Source organism: Patella vulgata, chromosome 6 (assembly GCF_932274485.2).
Source record: "Patella vulgata chromosome 6, xgPatVulg1.2, whole genome shotgun sequence".
Lineage (NCBI taxonomy): Eukaryota > Metazoa > Mollusca > Gastropoda > Patellidae > Patella > Patella vulgata.
The window spans coordinates 24,885,654-24,906,460 of NC_065884.2; the positions used below are offsets into that span (position 1 = coordinate 24,885,654).

At 33.7% G+C, this 20,807-nt stretch overlaps 2 protein-coding genes across 3 annotated transcripts; one reads left to right on the forward strand and one right to left on the reverse strand.

Moving 5' to 3' along the window:
* The first annotated feature begins 1,570 nt into the window (after nucleotides 1-1,570).
* Nucleotides 1,571-12,704, forward strand: LOC126823390 (B-cell CLL/lymphoma 7 protein family member B-A). 2 transcript variants are annotated; one of them, XM_050552210.2, is made up of 8 exons: nucleotides 1,572-1,780; nucleotides 3,200-3,258; nucleotides 4,464-4,489; nucleotides 4,705-4,756; nucleotides 5,245-5,367; nucleotides 7,957-8,103; nucleotides 9,904-9,966; nucleotides 10,745-12,704. In XM_050552210.2, the coding sequence occupies exons 1-8, from the start codon at nucleotides 1,689-1,691 to the stop codon at nucleotides 10,828-10,830; spliced, it is 648 nt and encodes a 215-aa protein (XP_050408167.1). In that variant the 5' UTR covers nucleotides 1,572-1,688; the 3' UTR covers nucleotides 10,831-12,704. The 2 variants fall into 2 exon arrangements, with proteins under 2 accessions (XP_055957597.1, XP_050408167.1); XM_056101622.1 differs by lacking the exon at nucleotides 5,245-5,367 and having other exon boundaries at nucleotides 1,571-1,780.
* A 2,113-nt stretch (nucleotides 12,705-14,817) lies between these two features.
* LOC126823388 (uncharacterized) lies at nucleotides 14,818-20,594 on the reverse strand. Its single transcript, XM_050552207.2, has 4 exons — nucleotides 20,247-20,594; nucleotides 16,621-16,805; nucleotides 16,162-16,275; nucleotides 14,818-15,934 (listed from the first exon to the last, which is right to left on the reverse strand). The coding sequence occupies exons 1-4, from the start codon at nucleotides 20,460-20,462 to the stop codon at nucleotides 15,856-15,858; spliced, it is 594 nt and encodes a 197-aa protein (XP_050408164.1). The 5' UTR covers nucleotides 20,463-20,594; the 3' UTR covers nucleotides 14,818-15,855.
* Nucleotides 20,595-20,807: the final 213 nt, after the last annotated feature.

Here is a 20,807-nt window from a genome sequence, read left to right on the forward strand (position 1 = left end):
GGGATTTATGATACTCAGCTATTAAAGACAACAGCGGCAGCACCCATCCAATGGAATAAACTCCCAGCAACATTAAAGGAATCCAGAACTTTAGAGTCCTTTAAATCATCCTTGAAAACTCACTTATTTAACTGTGAATACCAAACGTGACAGTGCAGCTCAGCGCCATCGAGTAGAACAGTTCTAGATGAGAGGCGCTATACAAATTCATTATTATTATTATTATTATAATATATGCAATGAATACTCATCCGTCTTCGCACCTGTTACTAGGTACCGCGTCAGCCTAGTCACATGACACAAACATGACCTCCTTTGAAAGATTTTTATAGCAGGGGTATTCCCTGGCGAATACACTGATTTGAGAATGATTTGAAGAAAAATTACGATAGATTAATTAGTTTGAATATGTTTTTAGTCCAAATATATCATCAAATCACCCAGTTTATACACAGGAATGTATCTTTAATATTTCTTCGCAAAACGTTCTACGCGTAGCCTAACAACCAAATATCGAAATGAGACTTTTTCGACATATGCATATATTTTTCAGTTTTATATATAAAATTAGTCTTAGTCTAATATCAGGGTGGGTCCCACTTTGCCCTCCCTAGATCCGGTACTGTTTCCGGAGAAGATCTCTAAGACTATTTAACATTTTACGAAAAATATACACACAACGATGTGAAATAATTTTCAATGAGGGTCAACAAATGAAATCCACTGAGTCTGACAAGTTCAATTTTGACCCAAATCAAATGGCTTTAGTTACTGTATCGGCTTACTTTACATCCTAGATTTCATCTTAAGTTTAAGAAGAGAGAGAGAAATGATGTTTAACGTCCACTCGACACAAACTAGGTCATTTCGGGACTAACACATGGTTCAATTTTATTTCAATAATTCGCTTGCGCGTAGGGGTCTTTAGCAGTGGGAGGAAACCGGGGGACCCGGAGAAAGCCCACGAGGTTGGACTGGCGACCCTACTCCTTGTCACGTACAACCGGGGAATTGAAACCACGCCAGTTGACATAATGACAGACCGTATGATTCAGCGCGCGCGTGCTAACCATTCGCCCCCCCCCTCCCTTAAGTTTAAGAAAATAAAAGAAAAATAAACCCCGATTTCATTTTAATTTTAAGAAAATAAAAAAAAATAATTATATCCTAGATCCCATCTTAATTTTATGAAAATAACATATATCCTAGTTTTCATAGTTTTAAGAAGAAGAAAAATCATGTACCGGTAACATAAAACCACAGGCACTTGAAGGGATTAAAATAAAACTTCTTACTACTCTTTGACTGTATATTACAGTAATAAGCTGTAATATAGTCAAAGAGTAGTAAGAAGTTTTATTTTAATCAATTCAAGTGCCTGTGCATAAAACCTTGACGGGATGCCCTTAATAACAGATAGACTATATGGTCTTCCGGGAAGTTGGGCGATTAAAATTAGTTACTTGCTCCACCCTGAATCTTCCGCCAATAAGACAACAAGAGTTATCTTCCTTTGAAAATAAATGGCGTCAGATTATGTAGTCTTGTTCATCAAAGCTGGAATATAAAGAAGCTTAGAGTCGTCCTATAATAGAAGACTAAAAAGAAGGAACGTAAAGCCTGGTCTATTATTTTTAGCTAGACAAAGCACGCATTAATCAGTACAAGATTGGCCAGTATTTACAGATATGCTTTCCCGGTCAATAAGAGCAGAAACCCGTAGCCGCGCGAAAGAAGATATTAAACGCGTGATCAGTGCACTAGATAAAGTAAAGAAATGGTAAGTTTTGATGTAATCCACGGTAGGGTTGATTATATGGTGACACAGTGAAAATAGAACTGTTTGTTAGCCTAGTCTAGGTTATGTCTACCTGCCCTTAGCTATGTTAATATCGGAACCGGTGCCTTTTTACACTTTGATTTATTTATATTTCTTTCGATTGCCACACAGTGCCGTGTGAAATTGTTTGTTTTTTTTACCCCCCCCCCCTCAAATTATTAATGCCAGAGTAGTGTCAGTAGGCTACAGCTACTGAGCTAGGCGAGACCTAATGGCTAATGCTATCCGTAGCCATAATTCCGAGATCTTTGAATCTTCCAGTCTGTCCTCTTGAGTCTGAAATTATTGATAACGGCTAGTCATCAGACGAGAACTCTAATAAAATCAAACAGAAGAGTTTTCAAGTCAAGGCTTATCTCTTATCTATATTATTGGTAGGGTTGCACGTCATCATCCAATCTGTTTCACATGTCATTTTGGTCCTGTTTCATTTCAGACTTACGACATTTCGGACTCCAAAAAATATGCCCTTGACGTTTCAGACTCAGACAGGTGACATTTTGGAATTGGGTAGGTGACTCGGGAATAAGGTGAAAAGAAAGGTTGAACACAACTATCAAATCAATTTTTAATAAGCCAAAAATGATTTTAAAAATATAACATGCATGTAAAATTTACTGCTTGTCATCAAGTCAGCTAAATATACACAAATTTTCAACAATATTTTATTGTCAAGTTCAATAAAATTTCAACAGTTTTAATTATTCATCAGAGGCCAAAACGTTGCCAGACTGAGTCCGAAAAGTTGTCAAGTAAGCCTGAACGGTCATCATACTGGGTCCGAAAGGTTGTCTGTGTTAAGTCCGAAATGACGCGGGACTGAAATGTTGTGCTACCCTTCTACTTACTCTGTAAAAGATGACTGCTTTCAACATATGACATCACTTCACGCGGCGTCAATCATTGGCTCAATGGGGCATGTATTGTTTACATATGACATTACTTGTCCAGGCAGAATGGTTCTTTTTACTAATTTTACATACCCATTTACACTAAATAGAAAAAAATATTGTTTACCTACATATACTGCAAACACCTTTATTTATTTATGTAATGCTTAAAAAAAATGTTCTAGAATTTAATTTGCAGAAGGAAAAAAGTTAATATTGGGGACTCATTAAGCCACACTAATGTCATCCCTATCAGTGATTGTAGCGACCGAGTGAATATTCACTGCCGATCCCTGAGGTTATCATCATGCACCACAGGATAGGGTAATTTCTGTGCACATCAGATAATAAGATTAGGATTGTTTACAAAGAAATAGAGTGACAACAATAAAAACAAAAACCCTCTAATAGCCAACAGTATTCATTGGGTGTTCATATATTAAGCTGATATATTTCTTGTCTTTTAAAGGGAGAAGAAATGGGTTACAATTGGAGACACAACTATGAGAATATTTAAATGGGTTCCAGGTAAGTAACAATATTTATTATTGTGAATTAGTCTTGTCACCAAATGATGAGTTTAAAAAAGGAGCTAAATCGCCAATATTTGGGACCTAGAAATTGACACAAATGGGTCGCAATGCATATAATTAAGGTAATATGAATGTATAAAACTGGCTTACATTCAATCGTTTCTGTTTTTAAATCAGTTATGCTCGACGAAATACGCCAGAAGTCTCAATCAAATGCCAATCTCTAGTGTCTTGTTATTCCAGTCTACACCGATAGTATTTATTGTGCATGCTCTCCAGATAAGAATATGGCGTCAACGTTTGATATGAGTTGTGGAATATGTCTAGACATTTTGTCTTAAATATTGGATATCAGAAGCCCATCTTTTCCCTGTAAGATCACAACATCAATGTTGATTTAAATTCACAAATAATTTGTGATTTTAATGTCGAAGACTATGGATGATACTGAGTTAAAGACTTGGCTACTTTAAAATCTCTGTGCTTCATGTGCATTTTTCACAATATAACCAATTTTCCCATTTTAATTCAGATACTATTAAGGGTAGATAATCAGGTTTAAAAAAGGGGCCAGTCAAAGGATAACATTGAATTTTAAAGAGAATGTTAGCTTGTAAATAAATGAAATGGAGTTTAACGTCCTACTGTTCTGCTCCGAACTAGGCTAATGAAGACGGGCATAGGCCATACAGTGTGCTATGAGGGAAATTTTGCCTGGACAGTGGCACTACGGCCTACTCTTATATCAAATTCCAACTGTCACGCCAATGTGTCCACCGGACCTCGGTTTTTCGTTCCATCCGAACGACTAGACAGCTGTCCTTGTCAGGCCCTCCGTCCTGCATCACTGACAAGGGAGAACCACGCCGGAAAATCTGGATGAACTAGCTCGGCCAATGCAGGGATCGAACACCCGACCTCAATTCTAGCCAGCCCGCGTCTTACCCACTTAGCCACCATGATCCCCCAGCTTGTAAATAAGAGTTATTATAGACGAAACAGCTGTAAATAATTTTTTGTCAACCATTAAATATCAAAATGATCCCTGTCCAACACATAATATACAACAATTATATTTGTGACCAAAATCAAGGAGGTCTTAACATTTCAAAAGGGTATATTGACAGTTCTATCTTTAACCTTTCTAGCAGTCACAATAAGACATTGAAAATTTATTGTTTTTCTCATTTTAAATTTCAGTGGCAAATCAGGAATCTTCACCAAGAGTAAGTATTATTATTATAAATATAATCCTCTACATCAATTTTATTATTCCAAACGATCTGTCTTAATTAGCACAGTCAGTGCAGATTAAACTAACATCTGTGTTGATTTTGGTACATTAATAAAATGTCTTTTGGTCGAGCAAACTAATAATGGGATGAAGGGAAGAGTAAATTTTGTCAATTTGTTATATTAATATTATTTTTATATTTTTCAGTCAGCCACAAGTAATCGTAAATTTTTCAAAGGGAAATCAGGAAGTAAATCAGGTAGGTTAGATTGTCCAGTCAGCTAATTTTGCTTTTCAACATCTAATATCAGCTTTAAAATCTGCTTTTCAACCAAATTATTTACTATTTTGCTTCCATTGCTTTACTTCAAAGGTTGTCTGATTTGAATATAAAAACAAATCCTGTTTTGTGATTTCTTTATCTGCCCACGATAAACTGATTGATCTTTCTGGAATCACTCATACTAGCAAAAAAGCTTAAACAGGTTGATTGATTTTATTATCCAAGTCCTCATAGAGAAGTATGAGATCATACTGTATGATGCATCATATTGTTGTTTGATTTTGACATTTATTATTAGAATAGAAAGGGCTTGAAATAAATAAATGATATGTAATATTACAAAGCTTTGCTTTTATTTAATTAGCACTAGAAAAGCTTGTTACTTGCACTGCTAGCAATATGTATATTATTACATGTATTTATTAGAGCTAACTTGACCTTTGCTTGCTTTATTATTTATCTAGATACAACTCATGGGAAAACGAAAAACTCGTCAAAACAGACCAAAACTGCGGAAACACCGAAAAACATTCAAGAAGATTCACAACTATCTGTTGACAGTAGTTACAATAGTAGCTCTAACTTAGGTTCGATCCCTTTGTTTATTATACACTACCCATTTTTATGTTTCGCCCAAATAATGTGGGCAGTAAATGTTACATTTGTCGATGCATAAACAATATTAATCTGTTCTTGGTGAAGCTTGTGGTAAAATTTGGAGGTTTGAAAATGGCATTTGGACATATGATATTTTCATCAATGTAAACCAATGTCAAATGTATTAATTCTTTTAGATGAACTTGTTTTGAAAAAAATTGAAATTCGGTGTTATTGTGGATTGATATCAATGTATGTTCAGATCAGATGTCATTTCATGTAGTAAGGTCATCATAGGAAGCTTTTAGAATGTAGAAAGCTTACTTAGATTCTTAGCTTACCAAAACCATAGCTTAATTGCTGGCTAAGACCTTAGATTTTTTATACGCCCACATTGAAATGTGGTCGTATATTGTCGTCGCCCCCATCCGTCGGTCTGGCGTCCACAATTGCTTGTGGACGCTCTAGAGGCTAAAGTTAATATCCAATTGACTTTAAATTTATATACAGTGTTTAAGGCCATGAGACGAAGAAGCCTATTGATCACTTTGAAAAATCTTGTGGACGCTCTAGAGGCTAAAGTTAATATCTGATTGACTTTAAATTTATATACAGTGTTTTAAGGCCATGAGACGAAGAAGCCTATTGATTTTCAGCAATTTCTGATAATTACTGCCAGAGTTATGGCCCTTGATCACTTTGAAAAATCTTGTGGACGCTCTAGAGGCTAAAGTTAATATCTGATTGACTTTAAGTTGATACACAGTGTTTAAGGTCATGAGACGAAGAATCCTATTGATTTTCAGCGATTTCCGATAATTTATGCCTGAGTTATGGCCCTTGATCACTTTGAAAAATCTTGTGGAAGCTCTAGAGGCTAAAGTTAATATCCGATTGACTTTAAATTTATACACAGTGTTTAAGGTCACGAGACGAAGCCTATTGATTTTCAGCAATTTCTGATAATTACTGCCAGAGTTATGGCCTTTGATCACTTCGAAAAATCTTGTGGACGATCTAGAGGCTAAAGTTAATATCCGATTGACTTTAAATTGATACACAGTGTTTAAGGTCTTGAGACGAACAAGTATATTGATTTTCAATGGATCTTTATGACTTGAACAGCTAAATCCATGATGTTAAAAGTTTTGTATACTAAACGTTAGCATGGGGCAGAACTTTATAAAAACCAAACAAATTCTAATGGTTTTCTGATAATTACTTAATGAGTTGTTACTCTTAATCAGATTTTAATGTATTATAAATGTTCCATTACCGAAAAAAGTAAAAATATGCGACAACTGTTTCGTTGCCTGGCAACCTATCTTTTAAGAATACTATTCAGGTATAACAATAATCACTTTTAACAAATCATAATATTTTAATTTTTACTCACTGTTAAGCTTAGAACATAACAGCATAAAAATAATTATTATGTGCATCTACATGTAGTTAACTTGTCAGGCAAAAACAAAAATTTTTATTAATCGCTATAACTTGTTGCATTGATACTGATTTGAATCTCGAGAATCTACACGACCATATTGTGGGTTAATAGTTTTACTATTTCGTAATCCAGAAACAACTTGCATCCTGAATTACTATATGAAACTGGGGAAGAATTCATTCAATTACACACACTCTTGAAAATACATTATCAATATTCAATATCAGCAAGAATATAAATGTAATTAATTTTATAACTAACATTACAAATAACCAACTTTTTCACAAATTGACCAATTTTATTAGTGCTCCTGATTTGCCAGTGAAATTACATGGAAACATTTATCATAGTTGCACAACTTCCTCTTTAACATGATACCTTCACTCACATGATGTCTATATCATTCCAGTGCTATTTTAAACAATATTTACTATTTTAACCTCAATGATTAAAACCCAGATCCTATTTCGTTTCGTTTTTAAAGTTCAAAATTTCGTTTTACTTGCCTTTACTCCACTAGGATCAGGGAGAGTTGTTATATAACCCGCATTGTGGATGATGTGAGGGATTTGCCAATGAAACGGTTTGTTACATATCAATGCTGATTGGTTAATCAAATGTCTGACGTCATAAGGTCAAAAGCCTGACACAACCTTTCACTACAACCGGTCAGATATTTATGTAGTGTAGGCCATCGAAAGTACATGTATATATATTTATATAAAAAAAAAGAAACGAAATATAGATCTGTATTTTAATCAGATTGTAGCTATATATTCATTAAAATTACCGGTATAGCTACAGATTAAAGGAAGACAATAATTGAATAAATACTAAAATGCTGTGTAAGATATAGTAATAGTAACTATAGTCAGTCAATTACCAGTATCAAAAATTACAACATTTATAAACTAGTAGCACAGCTTTTTGCATGAGCATAGGCTGTGCTCCTTGGAAAACACTACATAATCAGAAATTTAACTTCTATAATCATTGTAATCAAATCTTTTCTGTTTGTCAGTGGTAATCGAAGTGAAGTTTCCTCTTTAAAGCACCATATTCTTGTTGCCTTTGATCATCTAAATTCTGTTGCATAAATTTTATATAATAATGTCCTCATTCTTTATTTTAGGACGTGCAGCAGCTTCAGTTTATTCAGAAGAGAACACTCAACAATCCCATGATTCAAATTGTAGTGAAACCAATATTTTTGAGGATTCCAATATGTCGTTTGCTGATAATTCGGTAGATTATTCACAAGATAGTAATGATATAGAAGGTAAGAATTTTATTTGAAGAGTAATGTCAAGAATTGCTGCAGTTGATTATGCACCAAATGATTTTATATGCCCACATTTTTTGTCTGTTTCAAATGAAACTCGACATATGTTTTAAGGGTCAACAAAAGGATCAATACGGATTAGTTTGGTGACCATTGACTTTCGATCCAGAGTTATGCACCCTTTTCGAAAAACTTGTGTACGTGATAAAGGCTATGTTTTTTAACAGATTTTTTTTTCAAATTTGGTGAGCGAACCTTATCAATAATCTATGTTCTGCAACATTTTGTTCTAGAGTTATGCCCCCTTGCACAAAAATTTTGTGAATGTGATAGTGGCCACAGTTTTTAACCAATCTTCTTCCAATTTGGTGTGAGGCATTGTGTTCATGAGAGGTCGACCCCTATTGATATTCAGCGTTCTGCAACCTTTCGTTCTGGAGTTATCCCCTCTTTGCCAAAAATGTTCTGAATGCGATAAAGGCTACAGTTTTTATATGCCTACATTTTCATGTCGACATATATTGTCGTCGCACCCATACATGTCACAATTTTTATCACATTTCAACGAAACATGAAATATAGGTTTATCTCTCAAAAATCTCAGATCCTATCGATATTGGCATGTATTGGATTATAAATTCATGGATTATGGCCCCTGATTGTATGAAAAATCATGTTTTTAGCTTGTGGACACTTAAGAGGTCACAATTTTGATCCGATTTTGATGAAACTTGAAATATATGTTTATAACTTAACAATCTCGGTTCCTTTCGATATTTGCACAAAATGGCCGCTCCTTGAACGCAGATTGTTTGAAAGTATGTAATACAAAGGTTGTGGACCACGCTAGAGGTCACAATTTTTTCTGATTTTGATGAAACTTAAAATATATCTTTATATCCCACAGATCTCAGTCCCTTTCGATATCCGAGCATTTCGGACCATAAATTCCTGGATTATGGCCCCTGATCGTACGAAAAATCGTGTTTGTTTTTTTTAGCTTGTACTCTATCCATCTCTTGCAAAATGTGGGCATATCTTGCCTGGCAACCGCTGGTTCCAACAGATTTATTTAAAATTTGGCGTGTAGCATGACAGGACGAACCCTATCAATAGTCAGCAATCTGTGACATTTAGTTCCAAAGTTACCGCTGTTTTCAGAAAACCTTGTCACAATATTTCACTGTTACACCCTAATGACGGCTGAGTTAGAATTTTGTGAAATTCGGACCAAAACTGCCAGACAAAATGGCCGCCTCTCGTACGCAAATAGTGTAAATATATGGTATATCAAAGTTGTAGACCCTCTAGAAGTCACAATGTTGGTCCAATTTTGATAAAACTTGAAATATATCATCTTTATAACCCAAAGATCTTGGTTCCTGTCTATATTCGTGCATATCGGATCGTAACTTTCTGAATTATGGCCCTTGATGTTATGAAAAATCTCTTTTTGTTTAGCTTGTTCTCTATCCATCTCTTGCAAAATGTGAGCGTATCCTGCCTGGCAGCCGCTGGTTAACAGATTTATTCCTAATTCAATGTGAAACATTTGAACAATGAGAGGATGAGTCCTATTTCCCAGTTCTTCGTCCATCTATTGTAAATTGTGGGTGTATCTCTTGTGGCAACCACTTGTCTACAATATTAAATCCAACTGCTCTTTATAAAACTATTTATTCGTTATTGATACAGCATACTGAACACTCCAAATTCATGGAAAAGCTTACATTTGCTGCAAATATTTAAAGAGAACTACAGAAGATAAATTGACTTATTTTTGTATTTAAATTATAGGTATGAATACTAGTCTGGGTGATGATGACAAGATTAGAAATGGATCAAATGAAGAAACAAATGGTAAGATTGGTATCCATCTACCACAACATATTTTTAATACTAAAATTAATGATAGTTTTGCTTACGGTACTAAATGTTCCCAATCTGTTTAAAATACAGATCTATATTTCGTTTCGTTTTTTTTATATACTTTCAATGGCCTACACTACATGAAGATCTGAGAAGTTATTGCGATAGGTCATGTCAGGGGTCAAAAGACCGACTTATGAACTAATGACGTCAAACATTTGATTAACCAATCAGCATTAATGTTACTAGTGGATTACCCACAGTTCCTTGCAAAACACGCCTAAAGCTCGCCGTAACAGACCGTTTCATTGGCTTATCCCTGACACCATTGAGAACACGAGTTAAATAACAACTCTTCCAGATCCAAGTGTTGTAAAGACAAGTAAAACAAAATTTTGAACTATAAAAACGAAACGAAATAGGATCTGTGTTTTAATCAGATTGAAATATTCCCCAAGCACTTTGTGATGTGCAATGCATGTTTTCTTTCAGTGATAGAAGGCAACCATGGTTCATTCCTATAAAAACTAACTGAATTTAGCATTATTTTGTGAATAATAACTGTTCTTCACTTTGTAATAAAGCTTAAAAGTATAAAGACTGAAGAACATATATTTTTATTTGTTGGAAACTAAACATTATTGTGCAGAATAAATATTTTCATATATTTAAATGGTAATTATAATTAGTTTTATATCTGTTTTTCCTTGTAATGTTTTTGTCACAATATATTTCTGTAACAAATAACACAGCTTTATCCTAATTTCAGATTCTGAGCCTCCTCCAGTGTTAGAAAGAGAAACGGATATGACACCTTCCAAACAAGGAGAAGATAACTCTAACAGCAACATATGATGATAGTTTTATAACATTATAAAGTGTTAATGTGTCGTGTGTGTAAAGTTTATTTTTGTACAACTCTGGTCACTAATGTTTCTCATGTTATTATCCAGTATACCGTATGGTGGTGCTATTGTGTAATATGTTTGTGCTGATTATATAAGAAACTTAGATGCTGATTGAAACATTGAATTTGGATCCATTTTGTTCAATGATTTTAATAAATTGTTAATGAATTGAATAGGCAAAGAGAGCCTGTTTATAATTTCCATACGGATTGACAGTATTTCATTCAGAAGCTTTTACCCCATAAATTTGATGTGTAATTTGTATTAAGTGGCGGGTGATTTCTCTAAGTCTCTTTGGCTATAAAATTCATTTTTTTCCCCAATGCTTTTGCACTCAGTAACAGTAATGGAAATTGTCCTGAACATCAAACCATAGTTAGATCAAACAATCCCAGAACAGAGTGTAGACAAAACAATTAAAACACATACACAGAGAAGTTAAGTTATACAATGAAAATGTGGCGAAAAAAGACACAATATTGAATGACTAAAAAATGGTTGATACCCTGAAGACAAGTACATGGATGCCATAGATGAAAGAGTAGACAATCTCAGTTTTTGCATCATATGAAGTGAATGGTTCAGGAGGATAGATCGACCAATTGCCATGGACTTCACATACTCTTTTCTCAAATTGATTAGTATGAATTGTACAGCATAGATGAACAAAGACATTTTATCTTGAGATAATGTGACTAAAGAGATTGGTTGAAGATTAAGACTTTTGATCAACACATTTTCTATTAAAAGCATTGATCATCATTTTCAATTCAACATTTCTTTGTAGATACAGTGGACTCTGTCAATTCCGACATCATATGGGATCGATACAATGCACCCTCGAACACACAGAACTTAAAATATGATAACACTTTCTGTACATTCAAACTTTTATTACATTATATCAATTGAATAATTAACGGCTAATTTCTTCTCTGTAGGTCGTGGAACTTTCTCGACATCTGTATGGGCACGCTTTGCAGGACGATCACACATTATGAACACAATATTATTATAATGATAGTGATTTTTCATCTTGGCAATTTATATATAATGTCGCTGTATTTGACGTCAGAAACTCAAATATATACCAAGAGATTATAAAATTATCAAGGTAATCAACAAAGACCGACCCATGTTTTATGCTCACAGATAATTGATTGGTGATTGCTTCTTGGCTAACACCCACTGATTGAAGGCTGGATTATCCAATGTTAATTGTACGCAAATCATGTGGCGGGACTGCTGATTGATGTCAGAATTCAAAATATTCAGAATTCGGATTACTCAAGACATTTTTGGTTGAAGTAATAAGGAAATAAATCGCGACATGAAAATGATGACCGATTTCACATAATGCCGTAATATTCAGATGTCAGAAGTGACAGAGTCCACAGTACTGAACAAAATGTATCCATTTTTATGAAGAGATTAAAATTTCACACTATTATATTTTACAAGGGATTGGCGTTCCTGCAAACGACGATATGCGACTTTAATGAGTAATGAAGAATATGTTGCATGATTAGGTATCTCATTTTTTTACAGATATTGTTTAAGTTTTACTTTTAATCATGATCATAGAATGTATTACATGACTAATCAATTTCTCTATTCTCATTATAATCATCTCGATACTGACCAGATTTTCAAATTTAATATTATTAAAGCTTACAGTTGCCTTCTGTTTGTTGCCTGTGTCAGTTAATATTACAACCTCAGGGCAAATATTTCATACAGTAATATTTTTCATTTCCATTCTCTTAACCTATACCATCATATGTTGATATTCATTGTTAATAAAATATTTCACCAAGCCAAGTTCTCACTTGTCAGTAATAATGTATTTTAGACTGCAAACGATTTATGTCCATCGGGCATTAAAAGTACCAAGTGATCCCATGGAAGAATCAAAATGCAGCTACTGGAAATACTTACACCCTACATTGACTACACAATAATACTGTAGTCAAAAAGAAAAGCATACTACAAACTGAGGTTAGTGCTACTAGATTCTAGAGTAGCCTTTAAGATTATAATATATGTCAAACTGCTTCAGTTATTGAAAAAGTGACTTTATGGCCACCATGTGTGAATTTGCCTGTTCACAATGAAAAGACAGCATATCCATAAAAACTGGCCATACTATCCAATAAAAAAATAATAAATTCCAAAGCAAAGTACACGTGTATTATAGCTATGCCAAAATAATGCATAATACAATAGATCATCACAAATCGCGATTCAGTCAATGGCCTGATTATTCTTGACATCCTAACCTTGACAATAAATTTTGGAATGAGGAGATCTCATCTGCGAGTCGGGGGAATTCAACATGCCATGTAACTCAAATAAAAACATAGCTGTCCAGGCAAGGTACTTCATTTTGGGGGGATTACACAAGGAACAGCTTTTGCAGAAAACCTCTGTGAACATCATTGGATAACTGTCCACTACTCTCTGGAGTGAGCATGACTTTGGTTATATACCATTAATAACTAATCTCGGTATCCCCAGTGGTCTCACTCCACTAACGAGAGAGAGAGAAATGGGGTTTAACGTCCACTCGACACAAACTAGGTCATTTCGGGACTAACATGGTTTAATTTTATTTCAATAATACGCTTGTGCGTAGGGGTCTTTAGCAGTGGGAGGAAAACGGAGGACCCGGAGAAAACCCACGAGGTAAGACTGGCGACCCTACTCCATGTCACGTACAACCAGGGATTCGAAACCACACCAGTCGACTCAATGACAGACTTTATGATACAGCGCGCGCACGCTAACTATTCAGCCATCCCATTGATTCATCGTTCATCCATGTATCTGCCCTTGATGACTGCTTTATTTATCCACCAATCAAAGAAAATTGTTAAATACATAAAAACATCTATCCCATCAAAAAGATGTTTTAGGACATCTTTTTGTGTGCGTGACACTTCTGTTATATTAAATATTTTGCAAACTTCCTAATAGTCCAGCGAACAAGCCAACATAGTGTTGTGAAGGTAAACAATGAGACCAAGGCTGGTTTGTAAACTGAATTTTTTTTATTGGTTTGTAGAATCAAGTTACGATCACGGGCACCTCCACATCCAACTGACTACTGCATAATTCTCTACACCAGACATGATTAAGGCGCTGGCTCAATGATCCCAAGATCCTCAGTTAATATCCAGGTGTGTGCTAAGAGTAAGAAAGTGGCTCAGGATTTTCCAGCCTTTTTTTTGTGTACGACCATAGATAATACCATATTATCTATGGTAGGTACTATAATACGACTGAGCTCTGTGTCAATGTGTGACTGTGAGCGTCAGGTTGACCGTCTCTAGACCTGATGCGGGCCCATAGCCAGCTCGTAAAATTTGGTGGGGCTATATGGAATTTTTTGGAGGGGCTGAGGATGTGGTAATATAATAATACTTCTGAGCTCTGTGTCAATGTGTGACTGTGAGCGTCAGCTTGACCATCTCTAGACCTGATGCGGGCCCGTACCAGCTCATAAAATTTGGTGGGGCTGAGGATGTAGCCGGCTAAGCTGGTGCTTATCACAAATCGCGATTCAGTCAATGGCCTAATTATTCTTTACATCCTAACCTTGACAATAAACTTTGAAAGTGATGCCAATTTACCGAAAGTTGTATTAAATGTGACAATGAGTAGGGCTATCTATCTAGTAGTAGTAGCCCATGGTTTATAAACATCTGCTTCCACAGTAGTGATGGTTTATAAACATCTGCTTCCACAGTAGTGATGGTTTCTCCAATCCCCTTCCATTGTTACTCCCAAACTACTGGGTTTTGAGCTCTCCTCTGATCTTTTACCAATAAAGTAATAAATACACAAGATAACAAAATGTTCTTCAAGCATTAAGCTTTTTAATCTGATGACATAAATTTATTTATGCTTCAAGTAATAATTCATTGTATACTACAAAACAAAAAATAGAAGAAATAGAAGATAGAAAAAGAGAATAGAACAGAAAAGAATGAAAGACAAGATAAATACAATAATACATATACTTGTATAGGATGAACAAAATTACATTTATAAATGAGTATGAAAAGTAGATACATACATACAATAGAGATAGGTTAACAAAAATACTGATATAATACTATAACATATATATCAGTAATATTTACTTATAACAATTATTATAAAGCAGTTATATAGAATTATGGACATGATGAAAATAACTGTATAGATACTCAATTAAAGTATTTTAGAAAATTGCTTCGACCTTTAATCCTAAATGGATTTTTAATTCCCCAGGAAGCCGACCAAAAATATGTTGGCCCCTATTTCATATTTCAATCACTGGATTAACATTTATACACAATAAATCACAATTATTTATTTTAATTATCTACATATATTGTCATGTGTTACTTTTGGTGATATTTTTATTATGTACATGAATATAAGAGAGAAACACATCTTATACTTAAAGTAAATTAATACATTTGAATACTGATTGAACTTTATAAGTTTGTTGAATTATGTATAATTATAATGTGGATATTCAAATATTATTGTTATAATATTTATTATTTGAGTATTTATTCAATATGTAAGTTTTAGTATGATTGAAAGTTAGTTTCTTTTTCAAATATGTTCACAGACAAAATGAATCTACTAATAATACTATCTGTAATTTCTTAAAAGCGGATGATCAATAATAGCATTAGTATGTTTTAATATTAACTGACCTTTAAAAAGTCACTCCATAAGGAAGATATACAATACTAAAATACTGGTTTGATACTAGTGATTCAGTTAGACAACATAGTACATTACAGACAGCACATAATATAGCACTAAAGTTTTCATTTATTTGAAATTCTTTCATTATTTACAAATTATGTTAATTCATAGGACAATGACAATGGCTTAAAGTGCAAAAAAAATTACTGTTGCAAAGCACCGACTGACATAGATCAGCACCTTTAGCAAAGATACCACATACTCTTCAGATAATGGTTGTCTCTATTTTTCTTCTGGCTTGGCGTGATTTCAAACTACCATTTGTTAGCATTGGTGAAGTACGTCTGAAAATGTACAGTTTATATTAATCTTTATTCCATGAGTGAAAATATGCATTCAATTATTAGTTTGGCACCATGAACAGGTACAAATAAGAACAAAGAGTAATACTCCCTTGAATCTAGTTTTTTTTTAATGCTTTATTTCTATTTGATTACAAAATATTTAATTCTTTTATAAAATTATAACTAAGCAAACTGGCTTTAAAAAAACTACACAAATGATAACTAACCTTGCTATACTTCTTTCTCGGAGTGTATTTGGTGTTAAAGCACTCAGTGCCTGCATATTAGCTGTTAAAGCTTCAACTTCTTTCCTCAGTCTTGTTGGTGTCTCTAATGATACACTGAAAAACACAATATAATGTCTAAATTCGCTCATATTCCATGCAAAGCTACTAATTGTAAACCAACCTACATGTAGGGTTAACCCTTTTGTTACTAGATACTACAGTCACAAGCTTGCTGCTAATATAGCTATTCTGTATAAAATTAACTACCTGTAGGTAACCTAGGGGCGGTTTCACGAAATTTGAACTAAGTTAAAATCCAAATTTTAGTAATTTGATTGGATAATATTAGATTGATTTTAGCACTTAGCCAATCAAAATTGAAGTATTTACTAAAATTTGGATTTTATCTTTAGTTAAGATTTCAAGAAACAGGACCCTATCTTTAGTATAAAAACTTACCACTGTTGCCTCTGTCTGGTACCACATCTTATTTTATTTGGTGTATCAATACAGAATGGTGACAACATCTTCACATCCTTCTGTGGTGTTACTGATGACAGTCGTAATGATCGACGTCTTGATGGTGTTTTGGGAGATTTTGCACTCTGTAATCGAACTCGTCTTCTAGTAGACATACGAAATTTCTGAAAAAAAAATACATTGATCTGTTCTTAGGTTCTATAATGTATCACACAATCTCTTGACCTACATTTTATCTGTAATATGTTATGTACAGTACTTATGCCATTTTCTCATTAAAGCAGTCATTACCTGAGTTGATGACTAAATGACACCAATTACATGATACATGTATATCATTTATCAATGTTTGCCTACATCCAATTGATAACATAGGTTTAATGAACTCAACTCATCTAGCTATTTAATGTCAGTCTGAACAGCAGGTATGTAACAACAGGTCTTTTTACAATACCACATACTGGGGTACCACACCTCCTTCTGATCTATCTTCACTTGGCTCCAATATCATGGCAGATGGCATGCTGGAGACTAAAGGGGGATTACTCTAAATGTCAAGATGTTTACTCCCCTACCCCCTAGTGTTAACTAATGTACTTTTACATAACATCAAAGATCTTGTACTAACAGATACACCATTAAATCACTATCACTTTCTATTTTTTTACAAGAGTAAAGGTGGCCATCAACTCATATATTTCTGTTTATTTTGTTAATGAAATCGTAAATCAAGAAATTTTCACATCAAACAAAAAAATCAGCACATTTGTAGAAACAAATAGGTCTTGCGTAATTTTAGAAATGTCACATGGTTCTGTCCCTATCAAAAATTCTTGAGGATAGTTCATGATTATCTAAAACTAACAAAACGTTTTGACACATAGAAAATCACTTTTGTGAACGACTGGAATACGTCTTTAATCAAATAAATAAATACTCAATAATTACTCTTCAACTTTAACTGTATATCTAATGTAATTTAGTTAGTTGGTGTGGTGGTTAGAACGGCTTGTTACTCATTTATTTATCCTATTAATTTACATTGTTGAATTGAACTTTCATCGTCAAGAAACAAGTACATTATCATATTCTTGATATATCAAAAGTAAATAACATAAACATATATGAAGAAAATTTATATAAGCTTTTATATGAATAAAATATGGTTTTTAAACCAATGTTTGGTTTTAGATATGCCACACTTTTATGGTACATGTACATGTATATTAGCAATTAAAATAAATAATGCAAGCACAGTAATCATTCAGGTTTAGGAACATGATATATAAGTTATATATATGTAACTTTAACAATATAATTTTCCAGTTTATTCTCATATTGGAATGCAGTCAATATTTAAAGGTTCTTTTAGCCAAAGCCTAAGGGTAAGTTTCTTGTATCAAGGAGTGCTTGGTCCAAACTGCTTTGACCTAGATCAAAGTGTCTTTGTTTCTTAATCACAGGATAAATACCATCAGTGGTTGAACAATATAGCCTCTTTTTTCCACCTCATTTAGCTTAGTGTTTTTATTGTACTTGACTTTTACCGAAATGTTTTTACTATAATCTGTTAATTATTGGTTGTCAAACTGAGAGTAGGTACAACAAATAATCAAACATAACTAATCAAACTAACTACTAGACATAGATAGAACCTTAATGTATCATAGGTCAACATCAAATTAAATGCAATGAGCATTCAATTATTTACATGTAATTGACAAGTAAATATAAATTGTTATTGAAAAGTAATAGTGGAAAAATTGTCCAATTTCTTGTTCCTTGGGCATAACAAAAAGATCACTTAAACTTAATCTTTACCTAAAAATGAATTGTAAGTGTCGAAAATGCAATATATACATGTGTTGATAACTTATGAATCCATTCAAATACAAAATGTAGCAAAATGTCAGAAATAATTATCTTGTATCATAATCTATCATGCTGACTGACTCATCAGACACAGACTAGTCTGAGTCATATGATATCATGTTTAAATTTTAAATCTCCCGCTTCATGCTGCCAACAGCTCTATCTACTATCTACCCTTCACTCCAATTAAACATGGCAGAAAGCAAATGCAGTTTTAACCTACATTGTGTAGTTTATTTAAATTGAACTTTAACCTGCAATTGTCTCAATAAGTATTCAAATGCAAGAAATTTATTTATGTCGATTCTCTCTGCCTGCATCAACAAATAAGCCATACATCTGTTCGCTTGTCCATACTTTGCCTGCTACTCTTAATTCACAAATATGCTAATCTTATTCGAAACTTATAAACTAAACAGATTTTAATTGTCAATGTAAACCAGGAAATGACCACAGAAGAGGTGGCAAAGAGAAGACTTTTGTAAGTTTGACTTTGATTGAATTATTCTGAAATCATTCCCATTGATGGGAACCCTAGTTAGTGATGTCTATTCATTAATAAATGGAGTGATCTGGATGACTGAATGTTCAGTGATTTTATAAAGACTTCCACTTCAGATTAACAGAGTCTGCATGAAGGATTTTCTTTATTCACACCATTGTTTTCTGATTACTTTGAAGTGTATTTGCAATTTATTTTAGAGAAGCTTTTTAATCTTATCAAATAAATGATAATTTCTTCCCACGGTAGCCTACATAACATATATAGGCTGAATATATTATTTTCTATACAATATTGTAGACAAATTTAATTTCTATTTTAAGTTTTGAGAATAAGGCTGAATGGATATTTAACAGTTAACATTAAACGTTGAATGTTTACTAGATATCTCAATAGTCAACCAAGTACTGAACAGTGGTTAGGTAACTAAATGCTATTCATATCACACCATATATGATTTTTCTTAAGAAGAGGTCCAAGAGGCTGTTAATATCTTTGAAACCAGATTTGTCTCAAATTTTAAATCCAATTATCTTAATTTGAACATTCCCCAGTAAATTTATTTTACCAACTGGTGAATGCTGAATACGCTTTAAGTGTTACTTGCTTAACTCAAAAACAATATATTATTACACAGTACTTATTATCCATAATCATAATTTGTTTTAAAAAAAAGGAAAAAAAAAACATATTATAGAACAGCAGTCATAGAGATCATGACTACTAAGATTAAGAATAAATGTTGATACTCCCATCAGAAATTAGCACTGACTGTATAACTTTTGTTACTTTCTATGTACCAGTTTCAGTTAGGGATATTTTATTTATTTTTAATCTTAACTGTGGTTGACACATATATAGTATAACCAAGGTCACAAGGTGTCACACTGGTATTTAGAATCAAATAATATTACAACAATCAATTGAACAATGATGACTGTTGTTATTATATCACGACTAAGCCTGTGGCAGTAATTATTCTGTCATAATTCATTGTTTGCAGTCCCCTTCATTGAAACTTCTTGAATTGATGCTCAATATAATCTATCTACCGGTGAGATAGTGGGGTATTGCCGACCGAAGAGGCGAAAGAAGAGTTTCATAATCTAAATCATGGATGATGACCTACATCGTCATCGTTACGATCGTAGGTAACATGTTTTTGAGTGTTGACATGTCAATGGTCAAGATGATAAAAAGTGGAAAGATTCATGTTTTAAAATTTCCATACCTGTCTAAGTGTACCCATTGCATCACGTACAGATTGGGTAACTTTAGAACCTCTTCGTGTTGGCAGGTCATTGGTGTTTGTGTGGTCAGTAACGTCCACAGCAGAACTTCTTTTGTTGTATTTTGGTGTGTTGAAATAGTAATTCTCCTTTCCTTCCAAAATACTGTATCTTCTTCCACGGATAGAAAATCGCATGGTTTTTCTTAGAGTCGCCATATTGTAAGTTTGTAACTGTTAATTTACCGAACGTGCTGCTATGCTGTTTAAACCAACCGCCAATGTCATGAAGTCAATGCTCATTCGTTATAAAAATGGCTAGTTCCTGTCACGTGATCAACAGACGACCACGTGTTGTAACTGGGTGAATAAAAATTACGGATCGGCGCTGATTGGTTGGCGAAATGTTTAAAGCGATTGGTCATGGTTCTGATAATTAACCCCACGCGACCAAATTGATTTAGCCTGTACGTTACCAAAAGAAAGAGATAATTGTTAACTCATAATTATTCACCGCACATATTAAAGACTTGCTTCTTATTTTAACAGCCGATTGATAATCGC

Bases quoted from the DNA above. Each gene is read 5' to 3' on its own strand.
- LOC126823390 (XM_050552210.2), top strand. From the start codon at position 1,689: ATGCTTTCCCGGTCAATAAGAGCAGAAACCCGTAGCCGCGCGAAAGAA. The intron at 4,757-5,244 runs GTAGGTTAGATT...TTATTTATCTAG, and splicing joins GAAATCAGGAAGTAAATCAG to ATACAACTCATGGGAAAACG. The intron at 9,967-10,744 runs GTAAGATTGGTA...TCCTAATTTCAG, and splicing joins ATCAAATGAAGAAACAAATG to ATTCTGAGCCTCCTCCAGTG.
- LOC126823388 (XM_050552207.2), bottom strand. From the start codon at position 20,462: ATGGCGACTCTAAGAAAAACCATGCGATTTTCTATCCGTGGAAGAAGA. The intron at 16,806-20,246 runs GTATGGAAATTT...TTTTTTTTTCAG, and splicing joins CAATGGGTACACTTAGACAG to AAATTTCGTATGTCTACTAG. The intron at 16,276-16,620 runs GTAAGTTTTTAT...TGTGTTTTTCAG, and splicing joins ACCAGACAGAGGCAACAGTG to TGTATCATTAGAGACACCAA.